Genomic DNA, 18,542 nt, shown 5'->3' on the forward strand with positions numbered 1-18,542 from the left:
GAGCCGGAGCTGGCTGACTCGCGGGTGTTTTATTGCTCGAGAACCCTCCTGCCGTGGCTCTCTGCCAGGCGACGGACGTGGATTTCTGCAGAGAGAAGCGCGCGCGGTGCTTCCCCAGCCTGCTTGCTCAATGCCTGTGGGCTGCCAGAGCTTCAGGGGCCCCGAGCTGGAGTGTGGGTTTTAAAGAGGCTTTGCCTGTGCTGGTAACACTGGGGGGGGATTAATGGGATGACTGGTTCCTGCTGTAGGTGCCTGCCCCGGGCCTGCCCAGGGCTGCGTGAGCAGAGCAAGTCCCTGCACGAGGCAGCTGCCTCAGCGGGGTGCCTCACCTGCCTCTCACCAAAGAGGCCGTCCCGTCTCGGAGGTGCTTCTGGGACAGGCCGTTTTCCCCCTGCCTTTGTGCACCAGCCATGACGCCAAGAAGCTTTGGGACGAGGCCGCCTGGCCATGCAGGAGCCAGGGCAGACGCCCAGGTGTAGGCACCAGCCCGTGGCCTGAGGCAGAAGCGCTGCGTGTGCGAGGCCAGGGCGTGGAATTAGGATCTGTGCTTTTCAGGCAGATGCACAGCGTGCAGGCCTTAGGCCAAGATTTATAACCACGTCTCTTCTCCAGGTTTATAGCTCCTTGTCACTCTATTAACTCAAACGAGAGATGTTTACATTGCATAAGTAGCTGGAGCAGTGGATAGTAACCTATCAATTTTCATGACTATTCCCTGGCAGAAGCTCCTCGGCTGTGTTGCAGGACACTAATACCCAAAGCTCCTGGGGCACGAGATACCCAGGGCTTGCTATATTTCAGGAGACTGCAGTTCAACATCTAATAAAACCTGTAGGTCAAGAACTGCGCCGTCAGGTCTCTGTGGAGCCCTGGCATAAGACCAAGCTTTGGCTGATGGGTAGCTCCTGAGGAAAGGATGAGCACACAGAAAGAGCAGAGGGCTTCCCCAGCGAGGGGCTGCTTTGCATGCAGGTCGCTGGAGGCAGGTTCCACCGGGGACGGGGTTTTGGTGTGGTCTGGCTTGACAATGTGGCCCGGGACAGCCAAGGCAGGTGTGTCTGGCCTGGGGAAAGGCGCCCAGGGAAATGCAGATGCCCTGGCTGAAATGCGTGTGTGCTGCAGCATCCTGCTCGGCTCTAACCACTCCTGCCTCCCTCCTCTCTCCGCAGTCCATCGATCCCGGGCAGCAGTTCACCTGGGAGAACTCCAACCTGGAAGTGAACAAACCCAAAAACCGCTATGCAAATGTGATCGCGTATGACCACTCGCGTGTCATCCTGACCTCCATCGATGGTAAGTGACGCCAGGGTGGGCACCCCAGCAAATGGCTGGACACGGCTGTGGCGGGGGACCATCCCTCTTCCTGTTTTCAGTCAAGCAGGGGCAAACACTGAGAAACACAGAGCACCAAGAGGTGCTTGAAAGCAGGTCAAGGGCCTGCTAGCCCCACTGCCCCCACCCCAGCATGGCTGCAGGGCCAGCATCTTCCCCTAGGACCTGCCGGTGTTTGTGCCCAAGTAACACCCGGAGCTGAGGGTGTCCCTTCCCCTGGGACATCAGGCTCACACGTCCCCCTGCTTGGTGGGAGATGCTTCGGGCCCTGGTGTTCATAGCACCGATGGCTCTGAGAACCAGCACCACACTTCAGCTAAGGACACTGCGCATCTGTGGGGCCGGGGCTAACACCTGCTTTCAGTGCCTGCTTTCATTCCCTGTGCATACAGAGGAGCTGGAGTGCAGATACCGAAACCCAGGCTCACCCATCCTCATTGTAAGTCAGCACCCAGCCCTGCGCACCACACCTAAATCTGCTCCTGGGTGCTGAGGAAGATGCAGCTGATTCAGTGCACCCCCTGCCTGGGGAAGAGACTGGCTTTGCATACAGGTGGTCCTGCAGCCACTGGCATCCTTTTTCTTGGGATGGAAGTGTCTTTTCTAATGCTAATGCACCACTGATCCTTTAGGGGAGGAGGGGGAGGTCTAGGTGGTCCCTCACAGCAGGACCTGTTCACAGCAGCAGTGATGCAAAGCCTTGGGGTGCAGGATCACGGGCGAACCCCCTTAGTTAGGCAGCTGTGGGGTGAGCACAAGGGGGAGAGTCCCTCTTTTCCAGCATGACTCGGTTGCTGTTAGTGGCGTCTGTGTCTTCCTGGGAGCCGTTCCGCAAGCGCCCTGCCAGGCCTGGCTGCTGCTGCTCCCCCAGAGCTGTGCTTTGTTGCTGCTGGAGGCTGCTGAGACCTGCAGGAAAAAAAATTAATGCCCAGGACAAAAGGGCAAGGGGGAGCCCCCCAGCTTTGTTTCCTTCCTCTAATGAAATGCAGATGCTCTCTCCTTGGGGGGACAAGGAGATTCCTGCTGCTTTCCCTCCTGGCAGCCAGGCAGCCCGTGCTGAATTGGGGTTTGGAAACACAGCCCCAGGCCCGCGCTTTGCCGCATTCATTTTAGTAACTGTGTGTTTGCATTTTAAAGGCCTTTACAAGAAAATCCTTTCCTCAAGGTGCTGGAGGCAGGGCAAGAGCTGGAGCAGCCTCTGCCAGCAGGCAGCAGTGAGGGTCTTACCCCGAGAAGGGTCTGGGGGGTGGTGGGAGGAAGGTCTCTGGCTCTTCCAGGGTGCTGGTCCCTGCAGGAGGGGCGGGAGGACATCCCTTGCCTGACATCCCCTGCTAACAGAGACAAACAAATGAAGCAGCCTCATTCTGAAAGGTGCTCTAGGACCATAACAAATAGCTGGTGAATTTAAGACAATTATTTCAATCAGTTGCTTGGGGCCAAATGAGTTCCTTAATATTCCTGCCTGTGAACTTCCCTTTGTGTGCGGGTGGTAGCTGTCTCTCCGCTTTGGTTCTGCCTGATTGTTGCATTAATGTGGTAGCTACAAAGGGTTCTTCTTTGTTCAGGCACCATCCCTGTCCTCTGCAAGGACCCTGCGAGAGATGCTGGCCACACCTTGTAAAGGAGACATGTTAAGAGCCCTGTGAACATATCAGCCGCTGCCTGCAGGACCCAGCAGAGCGATAAGCGCAGGGTCGTGGGGTGTCCCCAGAGTAACACTTTGTCCTCTTTCTCCTCAGGAGTCCCAGGCAGTGATTACATCAATGCCAATTACATCGACGGCTATCGGAAGCAGAACGCCTACATCGCAACGCAGGGACCCCTGCCAGAAACCCTCAGCGACTTCTGGAGGATGGTGTGGGAGCAGAGGACAGCAACAATAGTCATGATGACCAGGCTGGAGGAGAAGTCCAGGGTACAGTGTGTGCTTCCTCTCTGTTCTGGAGCTGGCAGCGTGAGCAGGAGAGAGGGGTGGGAGCAGCGTGTGGTGTGAAGGAGCCCAGGGAGAGGCAGGTCCGGTGGCGCAGCTCGCTGCTGCGGGCACCCCAGCGACAAGTGCCTTGGGAGCATCTCCCTGTGGGGCAAAAGGGTGGCAAAGCCTCCTGTCACTGTGCTACCCGACAGCCTCTGCCTTGCCCAAATGTCTGTGCACACCCATCCATCCTTTCCCTGCCCACATCACTCGTGCCAAAGGAGGAGAGCTCTGTGAGGGGAGTGCTGACAGCCTCTGAAAGCCTGGGGGCTGCATCCCTGAGAGCTGCAGCGGGTGGGTGGTACCGGCAGCATCCCGCAGCCTGACAGCGCTCTGGCGATGCAGGGAACGGCTGACGGGGTCTCACTGCACTGAGAAGGCTAATTTGTGCCTTGTCCAATGACAACATGTATAAACGATGGGCTCGTGCTGCCAAGATTAGATATTCTGATGTAATAAATGCAAAGCTGCCTGCAAGCCGTGGGAAGGGCGCGAGGTGGAGAGGAAGGAGCAGAGCAGGAGCCCTCGCCGCGGGTGGTGGCTCGTGACAGAGGGCCTTGCTCAGCCCCTGAGGCAAGAGTTCCTGTGCTGTGACCAACGTGCTCCCGTGCCCAGATGCACCCTTTGGGCAAAGGCTGCCCAAGCAGGAGGCGGCGTCTGCCTCTTGCGTTCCTAAAAGTAAAATTTTAGTGGTGAGCATTTGTGCTTGCAGAATATTTTAGCGTTGCCATGCCAACAGCAGGAGAAGGGGCTGTGCGCTCAAGCTGTGAAGCACTGGTTATTTTTAGCCCAATAAGATCGTTCTTTAGAAGCAGAAACTGTCAAGTTTGGGTTCAGCTGAAACTTTTGCCCGCATGCTTTCCCTCCGTTTCAAAGCTTCGGCACCAAAATGCTCGTAGGGGTGTCCCAGCCCACGCTGGCTGCAAGGAAGCAACTGGAGCAACAGATCACCATGGCAAAAAAGATCCGCTTTTCCTGCCTGCGTGAAAATAGGCTTTGTTCACGGGCTTCCCCGGCTCTGCAAATGCCCTGCAGCCTGCAGGGAAACCAGTGCTCCTCGGAGAGGAGCTGCCTCTAGAGATGCAGCCCAGCTTTGTGCTGTGCTTCCCAACCTCCTGTGCCCAATAGCTGTCACCCACCCCAACCCAAAGAGGGATGTAGAAATGCCCGGCACAGCCTGCCCAGCACATGGGCTGAGCAAGACCAGAAGGTGCTGATCGGCCGCTCTCTTCAGTGGGGAATCATTCAGGGGCTTTCTCTGTGACTCCACATTTCAGTCGTGGAGCATGTGTTTGAAGTGCAAGGAAAAGCCCTTTTAGGTTGCCAAGCAAATCCATGCCCGGAGTCCTGACTCACTCAACTTCTGGGCTGCTCGGCTATGGGAAGGCACTCCAAGGTGCGTGTTTCTCCAGGATAACAAGCTCCCTTCGACCCCCCAGGCACTTGTCTTTGCCTGACATGTCTGTGCTGCTGAGCCGAGCATTATCTCCCCCCAGCACACTCCCGTCGTGTCATCCCCTAATTACCTCTGCAGTACTGGTTTCTGTCCCAAACACGGTGCGTGTGGCAGGGCTGGGTCCAGTCTTGTGGTGACAGGACAGGCTGGGAGTCCCTGCCACAGGCAGGGGGTGACCAGAACCCTGAGGAAAGCTGCAGGCTTTACCATGGGTGACCTTGGAAAGTCCCCTTGTCCAGGGGCTTCAGAGCAGGCACAGGGTTGTGTCTGCAGCTGCAGGCGGGCAGCGGGGCCGCGTGGTGAGGTGCCCAGCACAGGGCAGGCTCTGCCTCCTTCCCAGGTGAGCTCTCCGGTCCCTCTCAGCAGTGCTGCCTGCAGATAAGCCGACCAGGACCAGCAGAAGCTTTGCAGCCCTGTGGGGGTGACACTGCTTTAAAGGGCTCCTGAGCTGCAGGGGGAAAAAATCTTTAAAGAGCATCAGCTTTTATGGTCTGCAATTTCAGCTGGCTTGATGGTCCAAATCATCCTCCCTTTTTCATGTTTTCACAAAGCGAGAGGCACATAAAGGATAGAAATGGCTGGATTGTGCAATTTAGCTGCCTTCAAAGCTTTACAATCAGTTTCAGAATCATTCGGTGGCAGTTCAGAAACACACATTGTAGATTAGCTTTCCCGGAGCTGCGAGCGTGGCGTGTCCCAGCTGGGGCGCATTGCACGACAGAGGCATTAAAGCAGGATTTCTCCCTCCCTGGGCTATCCTCAAGAGCCCGGCGGAGCAGGGTGGAGAAGGGAGGTCTCCCCGAGCAGTGCCGGGGGAGGTCTCCCCGAGCAGTGCCGGGCTCCGTCTGTCCCAGCCCCAAGCCCCGAGCAGCCATCCCTGGCTTGTAACATCTCGTGGAGCTCCGTGTCTCCAGACAGGGGTGCAGAGGGGTGCTCAGCCAGGGGATCTGGGGCAAGAGGGCACTGGCAGCCGGGTCCTGCTCCAGCCCTCGATGCCAGCTGGAGCTTGCGAGTTAGGCCAGGAGCAGAGCACAGCTCTCGAGCCGAGGAGGGGTGCCCGGCTGCTCTTGGGCACGGGGCACCAAAGGGGAGGGACAGGAAGCACTCAGCAGAGCTGCCGTAAGTGGCTGTTGAGGACATTACTGTGCTCCTTAAGTTAATGAGAAGCAAGCACCGCCAGAAGAAAACATCTCTTATCTGCTTTAGTGCCACAGTGCATCGGCTCCAGCATAAAATTTACAGAGCTTGAAAATGGGGCATAAACATTATGGGTAAATTTGGCAGAAAATGTGACTGACTCTTATCTGGTCATGAATAAATAATTTTCAATTACCAGCCCAGGCGCTGCTATTATCCCTCACAGGGAACTCCTCTGAAGTTTGTTTTGTGCTCGAGCACACACGGCGCCGTGGCGCGTGGGTGGCAGGAGGGGACCGCTGTCCCCGTGGTGTGGGTCAGCCTCGGGGACGTGCTGTGCCGCTTGTCAGCGACATTCCCTGCGAGCTGCAGCGAGGGGCAGGCCAGCACGGGGGGGACGAGGCAAGTGGCTGCCCCTCTGTCCCCCCACCACCTCTAGAGAGGGGTCACGTCATCCCCAAACCGGGAGAGGCAAGCTCAGGTGGCCGGGGATGCGGCTGCAGCTGCCACCCGCTCACGAGGACAGGATGAGTTTAGCTGTGAAATAAGGTCTTTGACCTCGAGTTGTTGGCTCTGCAGCTAGTCAGCGTAAAATAATGTGCTGCTCTGTGCCAGGCGAGGAGGAGAACCCTCCAGAGATGCGCGCGGGGCCGGCCACGCCGTGAGCACAGACCTGAGGCAGCAGAGCAGATGGAGGGCAGGACGCGCCAGGCACCCAGCGGGCAGCCCCGCTCCGGGCACTTGTGCCAGGGCAGGGCTTCCCGAGAGCAGACCCCAAAAAGCAGGGGCAGATGCATCCGTCTGACCCCAGGCTACGGTGCTCTGGCAACCAGGCAGAGTGCAGGATGTGGCTTCTTCGCTCTCAAAAGCCCCACAGCGCTTAAAGTGCCTTCAATTAAAAGGCAGAAGTTCATTGATTTCTAATTAAGCCTGTTGTTTCCCTTCCCACACGTTCCCCTGTAAACACGCTCAGCTAATAATTAAGTTTACTATTCCTTGACAAGCACAGATGATCTTCCATTCACTCCTCTCTCCTAGGGCGGGAAACCATTTTCGGTGCAGTGCACAGGGGTGGGAATGAAGTCCTCCTGCTGTCAGCCGGGCGCTGCGGCTCCGCGGGGTGGGAGCCAGGTGCCAGATGAAATTGGGAGCTCAGGGTGCCAAATTAAATGAGGGAGCTTAGGGCTGGAGACGACAAAGCCGGAGGAGTCGGTTGCAAATGCTGAGCTGTGAATAGTGGAGGAGGAGGAGGGCATCAGCAGGTGAGCAGGGAGGGAGTCACAGGGAGAGGAAGGAGCAGGAGGGCTGGGGCCCTGGGGATGTGTTAGGGCTCTCTGCCAAGCGGGCTTACAGCAGGAGCTGTGAAGGTCGGGAGGGGGAGAGAAGGGGTGTTTGGGACCCGTTGCACAGTGACTCTTTTCCACATCCATCCTTTTCTCACCCCAAAGGCCCCAGCCAAGCACTGACCCTTTCTCCTCTCCTCCCTGCAGGTGAAGTGTGACCAGTACTGGCCGAGCCGGGGTACGGAAACCTACGGCATGATCCAGGTCACGCTGCTGGACACAGTCGAGCTGGCGACCTACACCGTCAGGACCTTTGCCCTGTACAAGGTATGGCACGGGCTGGGCTGCTCCTGGGGCTGCAGCGTGGCCCCAGGCAGAGGCAGCTGCTTGTTCCTCATGTGGCCAGGCGTGGGGCAGCCCACACGGGAGCTGTCTGTCAGAGCTGGGCTGCAGGCTGTGCATCTGGTCGCTGTCGGATTTTGGCCAGGACACCTGATGCTCCTCTGTAGGCGCTCAGACCCTGTGAAGGGCCCCAGAGCAGAGGCCACGCTTGCCTCTGGCGAGTGAGCGTGTAACAACTGTCCTCCCATTAGATGGACAACACGGGAAGCAGGGAATTTTTAGCGCTGCTGTCACTAATAATGCAAATGGAGGAGCCGTGCTGACGTTGGTGTGTGCCCTTCTCTCCTGCCTGCCGCGTACCTCATTAGTGTTGGGCAATCTCCGGAGGCAGCGCTTGCAGCAGCGTGGCACAGCAATGCAAGCAGGCTGTGCACGGGCTCAGAGCGCAGCCCTGCCGTGCTGGGGACCTGCTCACACCCCGGGAAGGCATCTTGTCCCCAGCGCTCGCCCAGCCAGTCCTCCCACATTGCTGCACAGATCCCTCACCCCGTGAGGCAGGAGCCGGGCAGCCTCTGGAGGCACGGTGCTGATCGGCCATCCCGGGGAGCCGTGGTGCAGAGGGGCAGTGAGACAGCTTGCTGCAGCTCATCCGTGCCCAGCGCCCATTTTATTGCGAACGTGCAGTGAGTGTAGTGGCCCCGTGCTGTGCAGGAGTCATGCACCTTCCTGTCCGTCTGCTCCGCTCCCTCAGAGCCGCTCTGCTGCTTTCCCCAGAGCATCCATGCAGAGGCCTTGCAAGGAACCTGTATTTTGCCTCCTAATTTTCAGTGGCAAAACCCCAATAAATGCATGATCACACACAGCCTTAAATGCCTGCTGTTACCCAGCCAGCTGGATACCTCGTTACCCCAGCAGGGGGTTCCCCTTCTAGGATGAGACTGTCCTCACACAGAAACTTTTATTTGTCCTCTACAGAATGGCTCCAGCGAGAAGCGAGAGCTGCGACAGTTCCAGTTCATGGCGTGGCCCGATCACGGGGTACCAGAATACCCTACCCCGATCCTAGCTTTCCTGCGACGGGTCAAGGCCTGTAACCCACCCGATGCCGGGCCCATGGTTGTCCACTGCAGGTAGGACGACGTGTTCACAAAGCTGCACCTGGGCTCCTGCCTTCTGGCTGCAGGAGCTCTGCCCTGTCCCCCTGAAAGCGGCACCCCCTGGTCCTGCGGGAAGGTTTCGCGGCAGTGTAACCAGCACCACGTGCTTGGGCTGGGAACAGATTGGCAATTAGCAATGGCAATCCAGCAGTGGATGTTGTGTTGCTTCTGCTATGTCAGGTTAAACAGCACTGCTGTACAGAGAGTCTCAGAACACAGGTTTTCTTGCAAAAATGCAAGCGCAGTTTGAAGATGAAGTGATCTGAGCCCTGTATGAGTAGGTGGTACCTTTCAGAGGCACATCGTTGACAGACACGTGTGCAATGACCTGTACCAACATTTATACACAGTATTTACAGTAGAACTCTTTAGCGGGGTAGAAAGGGAGCTCTTTAAGCAAAAATATTAGTCTGCTAAGGCTCAGCATCTTATCCAGGCAAGATTTATCTCCACCAGCCGAGTGGGGACTATTACTGAACAAACCACTCCATCATTGCTGTTCCGGCATACGCCTTACCAGCAGTGCTTAATGCTCTTCTTTCATGCTCTGTTTCAGATGGGAGTGGGATATAATTAACACACAAACAAGCTATATTAAGGCCCTGTTAAGGATCTGACTTGCACCATAAATGAGGAAATGTCTAGCTCCGTATCTCTGCCTGTGTTTACATGTCATGACAGCGTGTCTGCTGTTTTCGGGGCGCTCTCCTGGTGAAAAGTTCGGGGATTGCTGCTGCCCTTCCAACAGATGCAGGGAGGCTTCCAGTACTTCAGTGAAGGGCTCGCCATAGAAATGCATGACCTCACCTTTCTGCTTTCCCCTCTGGGGCTGGCTGGCCTCGTTTTATGGGTTAGGGAACAGTGACCCAGGTTAGGGGACAACCAGACATGAAATTTATGGGTTTCATTGGTGCTGGAGCCCAGCCTGGACTTCACGTCTTCCAGCTCCACATGTATGCTGTCACTCTCCTGGCTGTTAAACTCGTTTCTCCTTCCCTGTCACTGCACCAGCAGAGCGACACCGTGTCCTTTCTGCTCCTTCAGGGAGAGGGGGACAGCAGAAGGGCTGAGTAGCCTCCCATGCTCTCCCTTGCTACTCTCCCTCGCTCCTCCTGTCACCTCCTGTTTGGGGCTCAGCTCGTTAGCCTGCAGCATGGGGAGCAGCCTTCTCTCTGCTCTAGATCCGGGTGCTCTTTTACACAACAGCAGAGCTTGCCTGGTGCCCGTGAGGGATGGCATCCTCTCAGGCCTCGTGCTTTGTTCCCGCAGCGCCGGCGTGGGCCGAACTGGTTGCTTCATTGTCATCGACGCCATGCTGGAGCGGATGAAGCACGAGAAGACCGTGGACATCTACGGCCACGTGACGTGCATGCGCTCGCAGCGCAACTACATGGTGCAGACGGAGGACCAGTACATCTTCATCCACGAGGCCTTGCTGGAAGCAGCCACATGCGGCAATACCGAGGTGCCTGCACGCAACCTCTTCGCTCACATCCAGAAGCTGACCCAGGTGCCACCAGGCGAGAGCGTTACTGCGATGGAGCTGGAATTCAAGGTTGGTGACCGAGCCCCAGCAGCCCCCCTCCCTGGGGCCCTGTCTCTGCCCACACAGCCCCACTGACACGCTCGTCCAGGGGCTGGGAGAGGAGAGAGACGGCTCATTACAGGCAGTTACTCTTTTGCGTGTTTCCAAACCAGGTAGGCAGTGATTTAAAGTACATTTGAATTGTAAAGCTTGTGTCAGCCGTGGTCCCCCCCTGGATTGGCAGCTTCTGGGGAGAATATAAAAGGCAGATGGATGCGCAGTTCTCAGCAGCACGTTCTGCTCTAGGTTCACTGTGCAGCAGGAGCTGCATCCGAAATCAGATGCAGATCGTGTTAGTGATAATTGATGTTACTGTGAACAACTTGTCTGGAAACAGCTCCAATTTAAATATGTGAGACGTTTATAGTCTCATTTCTTCAATGCTGAGCTCTGTTATCTTTTAACCACCTAGACACCAAGCCTCAGTGGCTAGAATTGGTGAAAGCAGTGTTGTAAGACATACTGTTTTTAAGAAGCCGTGCCCTCATTTTGCTATCCATAGCTGAGACTGCCTGCTGCAAATATTTATTACAGCCTTGGAGATGGAAACGAGCTCTGGTAACCGCCCATGTTCTCAGGTGAGGTGCATTAGTCCAGTGAACTCATGCAGGGGAATATAGCTCATGCAGGGAGCTAGCAGACCATGCAGGCTGTGAAATGAACGGCAGCAATACAGCTTCACCCCGGGAATTCCCACCAAATGGCAAAGGAGCAGGTGAGGCAAAATATTGACTTTCTGCATAAACCAGGAAAAGCTGAGCAGCTCTGTCCTGTGGTCAGCACAGCTGCCGGTGCCCTGGACGTGAGACAGGAGAGGTGCCTCTGCAGAGCAAGGAAGGTTTCACCTCCTCGTGGTGACGCCTGCCCTGAAAGTCCCCCCAAGGCCGCCACAGAATTAGGCTCAGCTCTGGTAACTCTGTTCTAAAAAAGCAATAACACTTGCCCCCACTCTGTGCCCTGGCAGCATCGACTGCTTGGAAAACGTTAGGGAGCAGGATATGGGAGGGTCTCGTGTGGCTGCATCACTTCCCAAAGAGGCCCCTGTCCTCCTGTAGCCAAGGACCAGCTGCCACACACAGCAGGAAAGGTGGCTCAGGGGATGCTGGGAGGGTCTTGGAGAGAAAAAAAGAAAAAAAGAAAAAAAAAAAAGGATACTTCTGTTTGAATGTCTCTGCCAGCAGATCTAAGTAACACATTTACCATGACTCCAATTTACAGGGCTCAAAGGGAACCATAAAATCATAAAATGTCTCGCAGTAACCCAGAATAGATCTTTGCCTAAATATGTCACAGTTCTCACATTTTTCTTGGGTTCTCCTGGGGTGAGAAGTAAATAGCAAGACACTGTTGGAAGATGGAAAGCCTTCCTTCTCTGGTGCCACCAAGCATGTGTCTCTGGTTCAGCGAGGGGCACGGCATCATGTGCTGGCCTTTGTGGGTCAGAGAGCGCGTGTGGGTCTCTGCTCCCCTACATGCAGCTTTGGGGCTGCGTCGGTGGTTTCCCCGTGCTGCTTCCTGGAGGGGAACTGCTGTCACCTGCAGCCATGCACCGAAAGCCAGCAGAAGGCTGTGCCATAGCTAGGTGTGCAGAAAGCAGACACGGCACTGAAAAGCGGACTGACCGAGTGTGAAACAGCAGCCAGGTGCAGCCTGCCTGCTCATAGAGGCAGAGCCCCCCGTCTGGCCCAGAAGGATCTGGTCCCCAGGGGATGTCCCTCGGTGAGAGGAGGGAACGTGGATTCATGCCAGGGGGCCCCTGTCAGCCCTGCTACCGGGGTCCCAATTTCACCCCAGACTATGGTGTCCCCAGCGGGGTCTGACGTCTCTCTTCCTCTTGCAGCTGCTGGCCAACTCTAAAGCACATACCTCACGTTTCATCAGTGCCAACCTCCCATGCAACAAATTCAAGAACCGCCTCGTGAACATCATGCCATACGAGCTGACAAGAGTCTGTCTGCAGCCCATCCGGGGTGTCGAGGGCTCCGATTACATCAACGCCAGCTTCATAGACGGGTACAGGTAAGGGCCAACGCAGGGAACCAGGGCACGGCTGCTTTCTCCCTTTTGCCAAGGATTGGTCCTGGCTGCCTGGAAGCAGGCTGGGGATCATCGTGCTGCATTTTGTCCGTCTCCGTCCTCTCAGAAGCTTCAGTTGTGATGTGTGAAGACTGCTAGTGAGTGAGAGCTGCCAGGCTTGCTTGTGTTGCTGTAGACAGATGCCCACGTGGCTGGGGCAGGATGCTGTGCTGACTGGCTCCTGCGGTGTTTTATAGGACCTTCTGGTAGGCATCCCTTGGCGTCTATTTTACATCTGCAGCATCTAACGCAAACCCATCCCCTTCGCTAGCTGCAGCAACCAGAGGTAGCAGCATGCTCGCACTGCGTGGTTGATCCAGGCAGGACATGCCCAAGGTTCATTCACCCATATCTTGATTTTGGGGAGTCTCTGGATCCTCAGACGGGGCTGGTGCTGGATACTGGAGAGCCCATCACTGAGTTCTGCTCTCCAGGATACCTTTTAGAAAGCACAAATTGAGATCTAGAAGGGCAATAATACTTAGGGTTTCCATATCTAACTGCTGGCAGCGTATTCTCTAATGCTAAGTGCCAGGAGAGAAGAACGCAGGAAAACAGCCCGGTGGCTGCGTCTCCTTCCCAGTCAGTCCCTGGCCAATAATCCAGACCAAATCCCAGTGACGCACGTACAGGACTCGCGCCTGCGTCTCTCTGTGCACCAGTGCAGTCGGGTCACCCAGCGCAGGAGCAGGGGATGCAGCGATGGATGCAGCAGGGTCCCCCTCCGATGTGTCACTGCCCAAATGCTGCTGACGGGCTGCTGGCCTCTTGCCCAAATGCTGGTGGCCTCCCAGGAGCAATGAGCAGTGCCAGAGGGAGCAGGTGTCAGCGCTGCCTGCCCAGCGGCTCTTTGCCTCCTTCCCTGCTCCAGCAGCTGAGCCCAGGAAGGGCTCCCAGGGGAGTCCTGTGCAGGGACGAGAGGAGGCAGGGAGCGGACAGGGAGCAACTCGGGGAGCATCTCAGCACAGCCAGACCCCAGCGAGCCAGGCTCCCTCAGGGTGGGACAGAGTAATGGGGTGGGAGGAAGGGGCTGGAGAACAGCTGTCACAGCAGCCTCGTCTCCCTCCTGCCCGTGTGGCTGCGAGCTGTGCAGCCCGATGTCTGGCTGCCGTGTCGCAGCTCTGGAGCTGACTGATGCTGGTTTTGCCACTCGCCGATGCTACAGAGAGGGGGGTGCCAGCGCAGCAGGTGGTACCATTTCATTTGCTGCCTACCCCATCCCCAAGGAGCAGTTATCTCTTCCTGTCCTTCCCTTTGAACGGAGCGATCTTCCTCTGGTGTTATCTGCAGAGATCAGTTGGCCCGAGGTCCTGCAGGCATCACGGTTGCTGCATCTTTATTAGCTCTTTTGTTCCATTGTGCACACCCACTCCCTGCTTTTTACGATGTCTTATAAATCCACCTTGAAGCAGCCCCTGTCTTCATCCTGCACATTACAGCTGTCCTGCAGCACGTTCATTAATTTTTAGCACCGGCGGAGAGCCAAAGTGTGGTGGGAGGGAGGATGCAGCCCCTCGTCCTGCGGGCTCCGGCGCCCCGCAGTGGTGGAGCGAGCCCCAGGATCCGCACACGGATCGTGCCGGGCTGGGTGCTCCCAAACCAAGAACGAGAACACAGGAGCTGGCCCTTCCCAGAGTCAGCAGAGCCTTTAAGCCGCTCCAGTCGTGCCCCACTCACCTCGTTCCCCACCAGGCGAACGAGGGCGATGCTCTGGCATCCCCTGGGGCTGCCGTGGCCGTGCCATGCCCTGCGCGGGGCGCAGCTGGGGCACGGAGCTGGGAAGCGCCCAGATCTCGCTGTGGTAGGTGCTGCTGCCCCGTCCTTAGGGCGGGATAGAAAGCGACCGGTGGTGCTTTGTTCATCAACGCAGAGTGCGTGACACTGATAGATAGCTACAGGAGTGAGTCAGGAGGCTTGGGAGAGCGGGGCAGAGCGTGCTCAGCCCGAGGGTGCTGTCATCAGGGATGGGGCAGGGCGACGCAGGACACGGGAGCTGCTCTCACACCGGACACTCTGCGACGTGCTCTGGTGGAACAGAACAAATTTGGAAGGCTCAGAAATGTTTGCACTATGGTATTAGTGGTTTCCTCACCGCCCTACTTACGAGGTGGTACGCGTGATTGAGGTGACCTGACTGAGTTGCTCTGTGCCTCCCCGTGCAGTGGGAGGGGAGGTGGGTGCTGCAGGGAGCAAACATGCAGGGAGTAAATGTGCAGGAGGTGCAGCTGGGACCGTCCCCAAGCACAGGCTGAGCTTTCAGCCCCCTGGGGCAGGCCTGAGTGCTGAGAGAGCTCGGTGCACCAGCACTGGGGACGAGCAGCAGGGAGGGGCTGGAATGGGGACGTTCACGCAGGAAGGACTAGCAGCCTTTCTGGATCCCGTGCCCACCACGTGAGCTCTCAGAAGACACGTGCTGGGCAGCCTCATCCCTCCCACAGTGTCTGGGGCTAGCCCTGGAGTCCTGTCTCCTGCAGCACGGGGTGCTGCCTCCAGCTCTCACGGCCCCCCAGCTTGTGGGAGCGGATCTGAGCTCCGACTTGTTTGCCGCAGGCAGCAGAAGGCCTACATCGCCACGCAGGGACCGCTGGCCGAGACCACGGAGGATTTCTGGCGGATGCTCTGGGAGCACAACTCCACCATCGTGGTGATGCTGACGAAGCTGCGCGAGATGGGCCGGGTACGAGTCCTGCACGGGGGAGGAGGGGGCTGCGGGGCTGCTCTCTGTGGGCAGCACCTCCCAGCCCACCCCACCCCACCCCACCCCAGCCTTGGGGTGTCCCATGGCTGGCCCTGTGGTCCCACAGCCCAGGGAGCGGGAGGGAGGAGCGGCAGCGTGTCGGTGCTAACTTCTCACCGTGCTCCTCATCCGCAGGAGAAGTGCCATCAGTACTGGCCCGCGGAGCGCTCTGCCCGCTACCAGTACTTCGTGGTGGACCCCATGGCGGAGTACAACATGCCGCAGTACATCCTCCGGGAGTTCAAGGTCACAGATGCCAGGGTGAGTGCTACCTCTGGCTTCCTGGCTCCAGTGCCTCTGCCCAGCCCTGGGCAGCAAGGGGAGCACACAGCAGCTCCTGGAGGGACCAAAAAGCAAGGAGCTGCCTAACGCTGCAGGCAGGAGGGGCTGCTGCTCCACGCCTGCTGCTCCTCTCACCGCAAGTTCCTTCCTTGGCAGCTGTGTCGGTCCAGCGAGCAGCTCACTGATCGCTATCAGCACATGGCCGTGCCTTGCCTGCGCTGTGCACGTGGGGCAGGTTTAATAACACGGGCTCCCCTGCAGCGAGAGTCTGTGTGCAGCATTCGGGCAGGCACAGGACCTCCGTGTGGCAGCAGACAGGGTCCTGAGCTGGAGCTGGGCCCCACACCAGAGCAGGACACTGACCCACCAGACCCCCAGGGGCCAGGAGCGGGTCAGCAGCACCAAGGGGTGTGAGATGAGTCCCTCTCGCTGTCCCCTCACCCACGGTTCCCGTGTAACACCCCTGTCCCCGCAGGATGGCCAGTCACGGACCATCCGCCAGTTCCAGTTCACAGACTGGCCTGAGCAGGGCGTGCCAAAGACGGGAGAGGGCTTCATCGACTTCATCGGGCAGGTGCACAAGACCAAGGAGCAGTTCGGGCAGGATGGGCCCATCACGGTGCACTGCAGGTGAGTGGGGACGGGTCAGCACCCACCTCTGCCTTCAGCAGAGAGCCCGTGGAGATGCCCCCTACTAAGCCCAGCACCTCTCCTACGCTTCACATCCCCCCTGCAAGAGGCAAGCAGGGGACGAGGAGAGGGCAATATCCATGGATGGATATTTATCATCGGCAGCATTTCTGCCGGGTGATGAGAGGAACCCAGTGCCTGCTCGTTCTGCTGTGTAGCTCCATGGAAGAATCTTTGGGCAGGACGTGGTGCCACAGCAGCTGGACTCAGGCAGAATCAGTGGGTGCCATGGGGCTGAGAGGGCGCCTCTGTGCGGCAGTGTCTCTTCAGCCTCTCCTGACCCCACCGAGCAGCTCCCCGTGGTCCATGAGCTGGGGACATTGGCACCGCTCCAAGGAGCGGGGCAGGGAGGGCAGCTCTCGCTGAGGCCGGCGGGTCTCTAACTGCCCCTCTTGCTCCCCCTGCGCAGCGCTGGGGTCGGGCGCACAGGCGTGTTCATCACGCTCAGCATCGTGCTGGAGAGGATGCGCTACGAGGGGGTGGTGGACATGTTCCAGACGGTGAAGACCTTGCGGACGCAGCGGCCGGCCATGGTGCAGACAGAGGTGAGTGCCCCTTCCTGCCCGCAGCGCTGGGAGAAGGGAGGGGAGCCGGCGTCTCCGGACATGCAGCGCTGCTGCCCGATGTCCTCGCGTCCCCATTTCTCACGCTCCCCCCCCTCGGTGCCTTGCAGGACCAGTACCAGCTGTGCTACAGAGCGGCGCTGGAGTATCTCGGCAGCTTCGACCACTATGCAACGTAACTAGTGCTTTCCTCCAGTCGCGGTGGGGATGTCTAGGAGTGGAGACGGGTCCCTCTGAGCCAGAGCCGCCCATTCCTCAGTCCTTCTGTACAGACCGAGGCGCTGCCCAGGCAGCTGACCTCCACGCCAACCAGTTCTGACCACGGCATTTAGGAACTTCGCCCCAGCGCCAAACGAGGGAATCTGACTCCAAAAGCATTTCCAGTCTCTGGCTGCATTTCTGCTCATGTGCATCTCTCGCCCTCTCTCACGCGACTGCATTTCACAGCGAGGCTTTAGGTGGGTGGAATGGGATCTTTTTTTTAAACATGTAAAATAGTTACTAGTGGTTTTTATAATCTCCTCTCTCTTTATTTTTTATTTTTTTGCAAGTCTTAATGTTTTGCCAAGGCAGAACTGGACCCGCCAAACCTTTGGGAGTTGGGTGGTTTTTTTTTTAATTTCCTTTTGCTTTTACATTTTTTACCGCCCTGTGTTTATTTCAGCCCAGTCACTGCTGGTTCTGCCCATTTTAGTGCAGCTTCCTTGGTAATTTGCAGCAGCTGGCTTGTGGTTCCTGCCCGGCTCCATTCCCTGTAGGCTGCTTTTTAAATCCTCTGTAGAATATGAAATTTCATGGAACTGGACCTAAGCTACCGATTATTTTTTTAGCCTTTCCCTTTCCCCATTTTTTCCTGAGTAGGTTTGGGAGGGCATGCGGGGTCACTGGAGAAGCGGTCCCGTTTGTCAGCTGGAAACTGTTCAGTCCTATTACGACGCGTGTTAAACCGACCCAGTGACCGTGCGTATTGGCAGATCCCGATACGACGTGAGTTGTCATCGCCTTGTTCATGAGAGACCCGAAACCCCGGGCTCCTGGCTTTGGAGCCCCTTTTTGTGTGTCTCGCTGGGAAGGGGGCAGGAGGAGCGAGCGGGCCCCACACTTCCCCAGGGCTGGGATAGAAGAAGCGAGACACGGCCCCTTTTGTTAGTCCCACGGTTCTGTCCGTGCAAGCGCCACCCTGTCACCTCTCAGCGACGAGGTGCCTTGGAGCATTTGACAAAGGCAAGGAGCACAGCCCCGGCTGCTCCCTGTGGGAAGCAGGGTACTGCAGGGAAGGGGAGGGGGAGTACACATGGCTTCAGAGGTTGGGTGTATCTATAATTTCTGCTATCCTGCAAATGTTAAAAGTCATTAGAATATTGTACTTTCTGCTACTTCAGAACGTTCTAATGAACCAATGTGGCAAGACTACTGGACTTAATTTAATGGTACTATATATTAATACTCCTTATTATATCATGCTTGCACTAAAGACAGAGTGAGCAGCCCTCTTTCAAGTGCATTGAGTTATGAATAAAGGTGGTGGAAGGGTATCTAATTGTATTATCACATGTATTCCGAATGTTAAGAATCCAAGCTATGTTGAAATCAGCAATCCAGGGTTGGTAATGTTGGAGGACACATTCATTTTTACCTTGTGGATGCATAGTGCTGTAGGGGTCACTGTTGTATACAGTCTGTTTTCTATTTGTTAATAAAAAAAAAATCTACAGCATCATTGCATAATTCTTGATGTTAATAAATTTGAATAATCGGGTTTCATACAAGCTGGCTTTGCTGTCTGTTTGTTCAGAAATAAGCGGAGGCTCTAGAGTCCGTCGGTGATGGGCATGCTCCCCAGCCTGCTGGCAGAGGTCCTTTCCTGCGGGCGCACCCCAGCCACAGGTGCCCTACCCCTCCCACGGGGTCCCCATGGCGTGAGACCTGC

General features: G+C 56.9%; 1 protein-coding gene across 1 annotated transcript in view; it reads left to right on the forward strand.

The window, feature by feature from the left end:
• The window catches only part of PTPRF (protein tyrosine phosphatase receptor type F), a 371,106-nt gene extending 352,725 nt beyond the window's left edge, over window positions 1-18,381 (forward strand). Inside the window, 11 exon segments of the mRNA XM_040565789.1 lie at window positions 1,170-1,293; window positions 3,072-3,247; window positions 7,388-7,507; window positions 8,498-8,652; window positions 9,949-10,234; window positions 12,105-12,283; window positions 14,891-15,017; window positions 15,213-15,338; window positions 15,835-15,989; window positions 16,459-16,594; window positions 16,723-18,381. Coding sequence (XP_040421723.1) covers window positions 1,170-1,293; window positions 3,072-3,247; window positions 7,388-7,507; window positions 8,498-8,652; window positions 9,949-10,234; window positions 12,105-12,283; window positions 14,891-15,017; window positions 15,213-15,338; window positions 15,835-15,989; window positions 16,459-16,594; window positions 16,723-16,791 — 1,653 coding nt within the window. The 3' untranslated portion in view covers window positions 16,792-18,381.
• The last annotated feature ends 161 nt before the right edge of the window (window positions 18,382-18,542 follow it).

The sequence above is a fragment of the Cygnus olor genome, chromosome 8, assembly GCF_009769625.2.
Source record: "Cygnus olor isolate bCygOlo1 chromosome 8, bCygOlo1.pri.v2, whole genome shotgun sequence".
NCBI lineage: Eukaryota > Metazoa > Chordata > Aves > Anseriformes > Anatidae > Cygnus > Cygnus olor.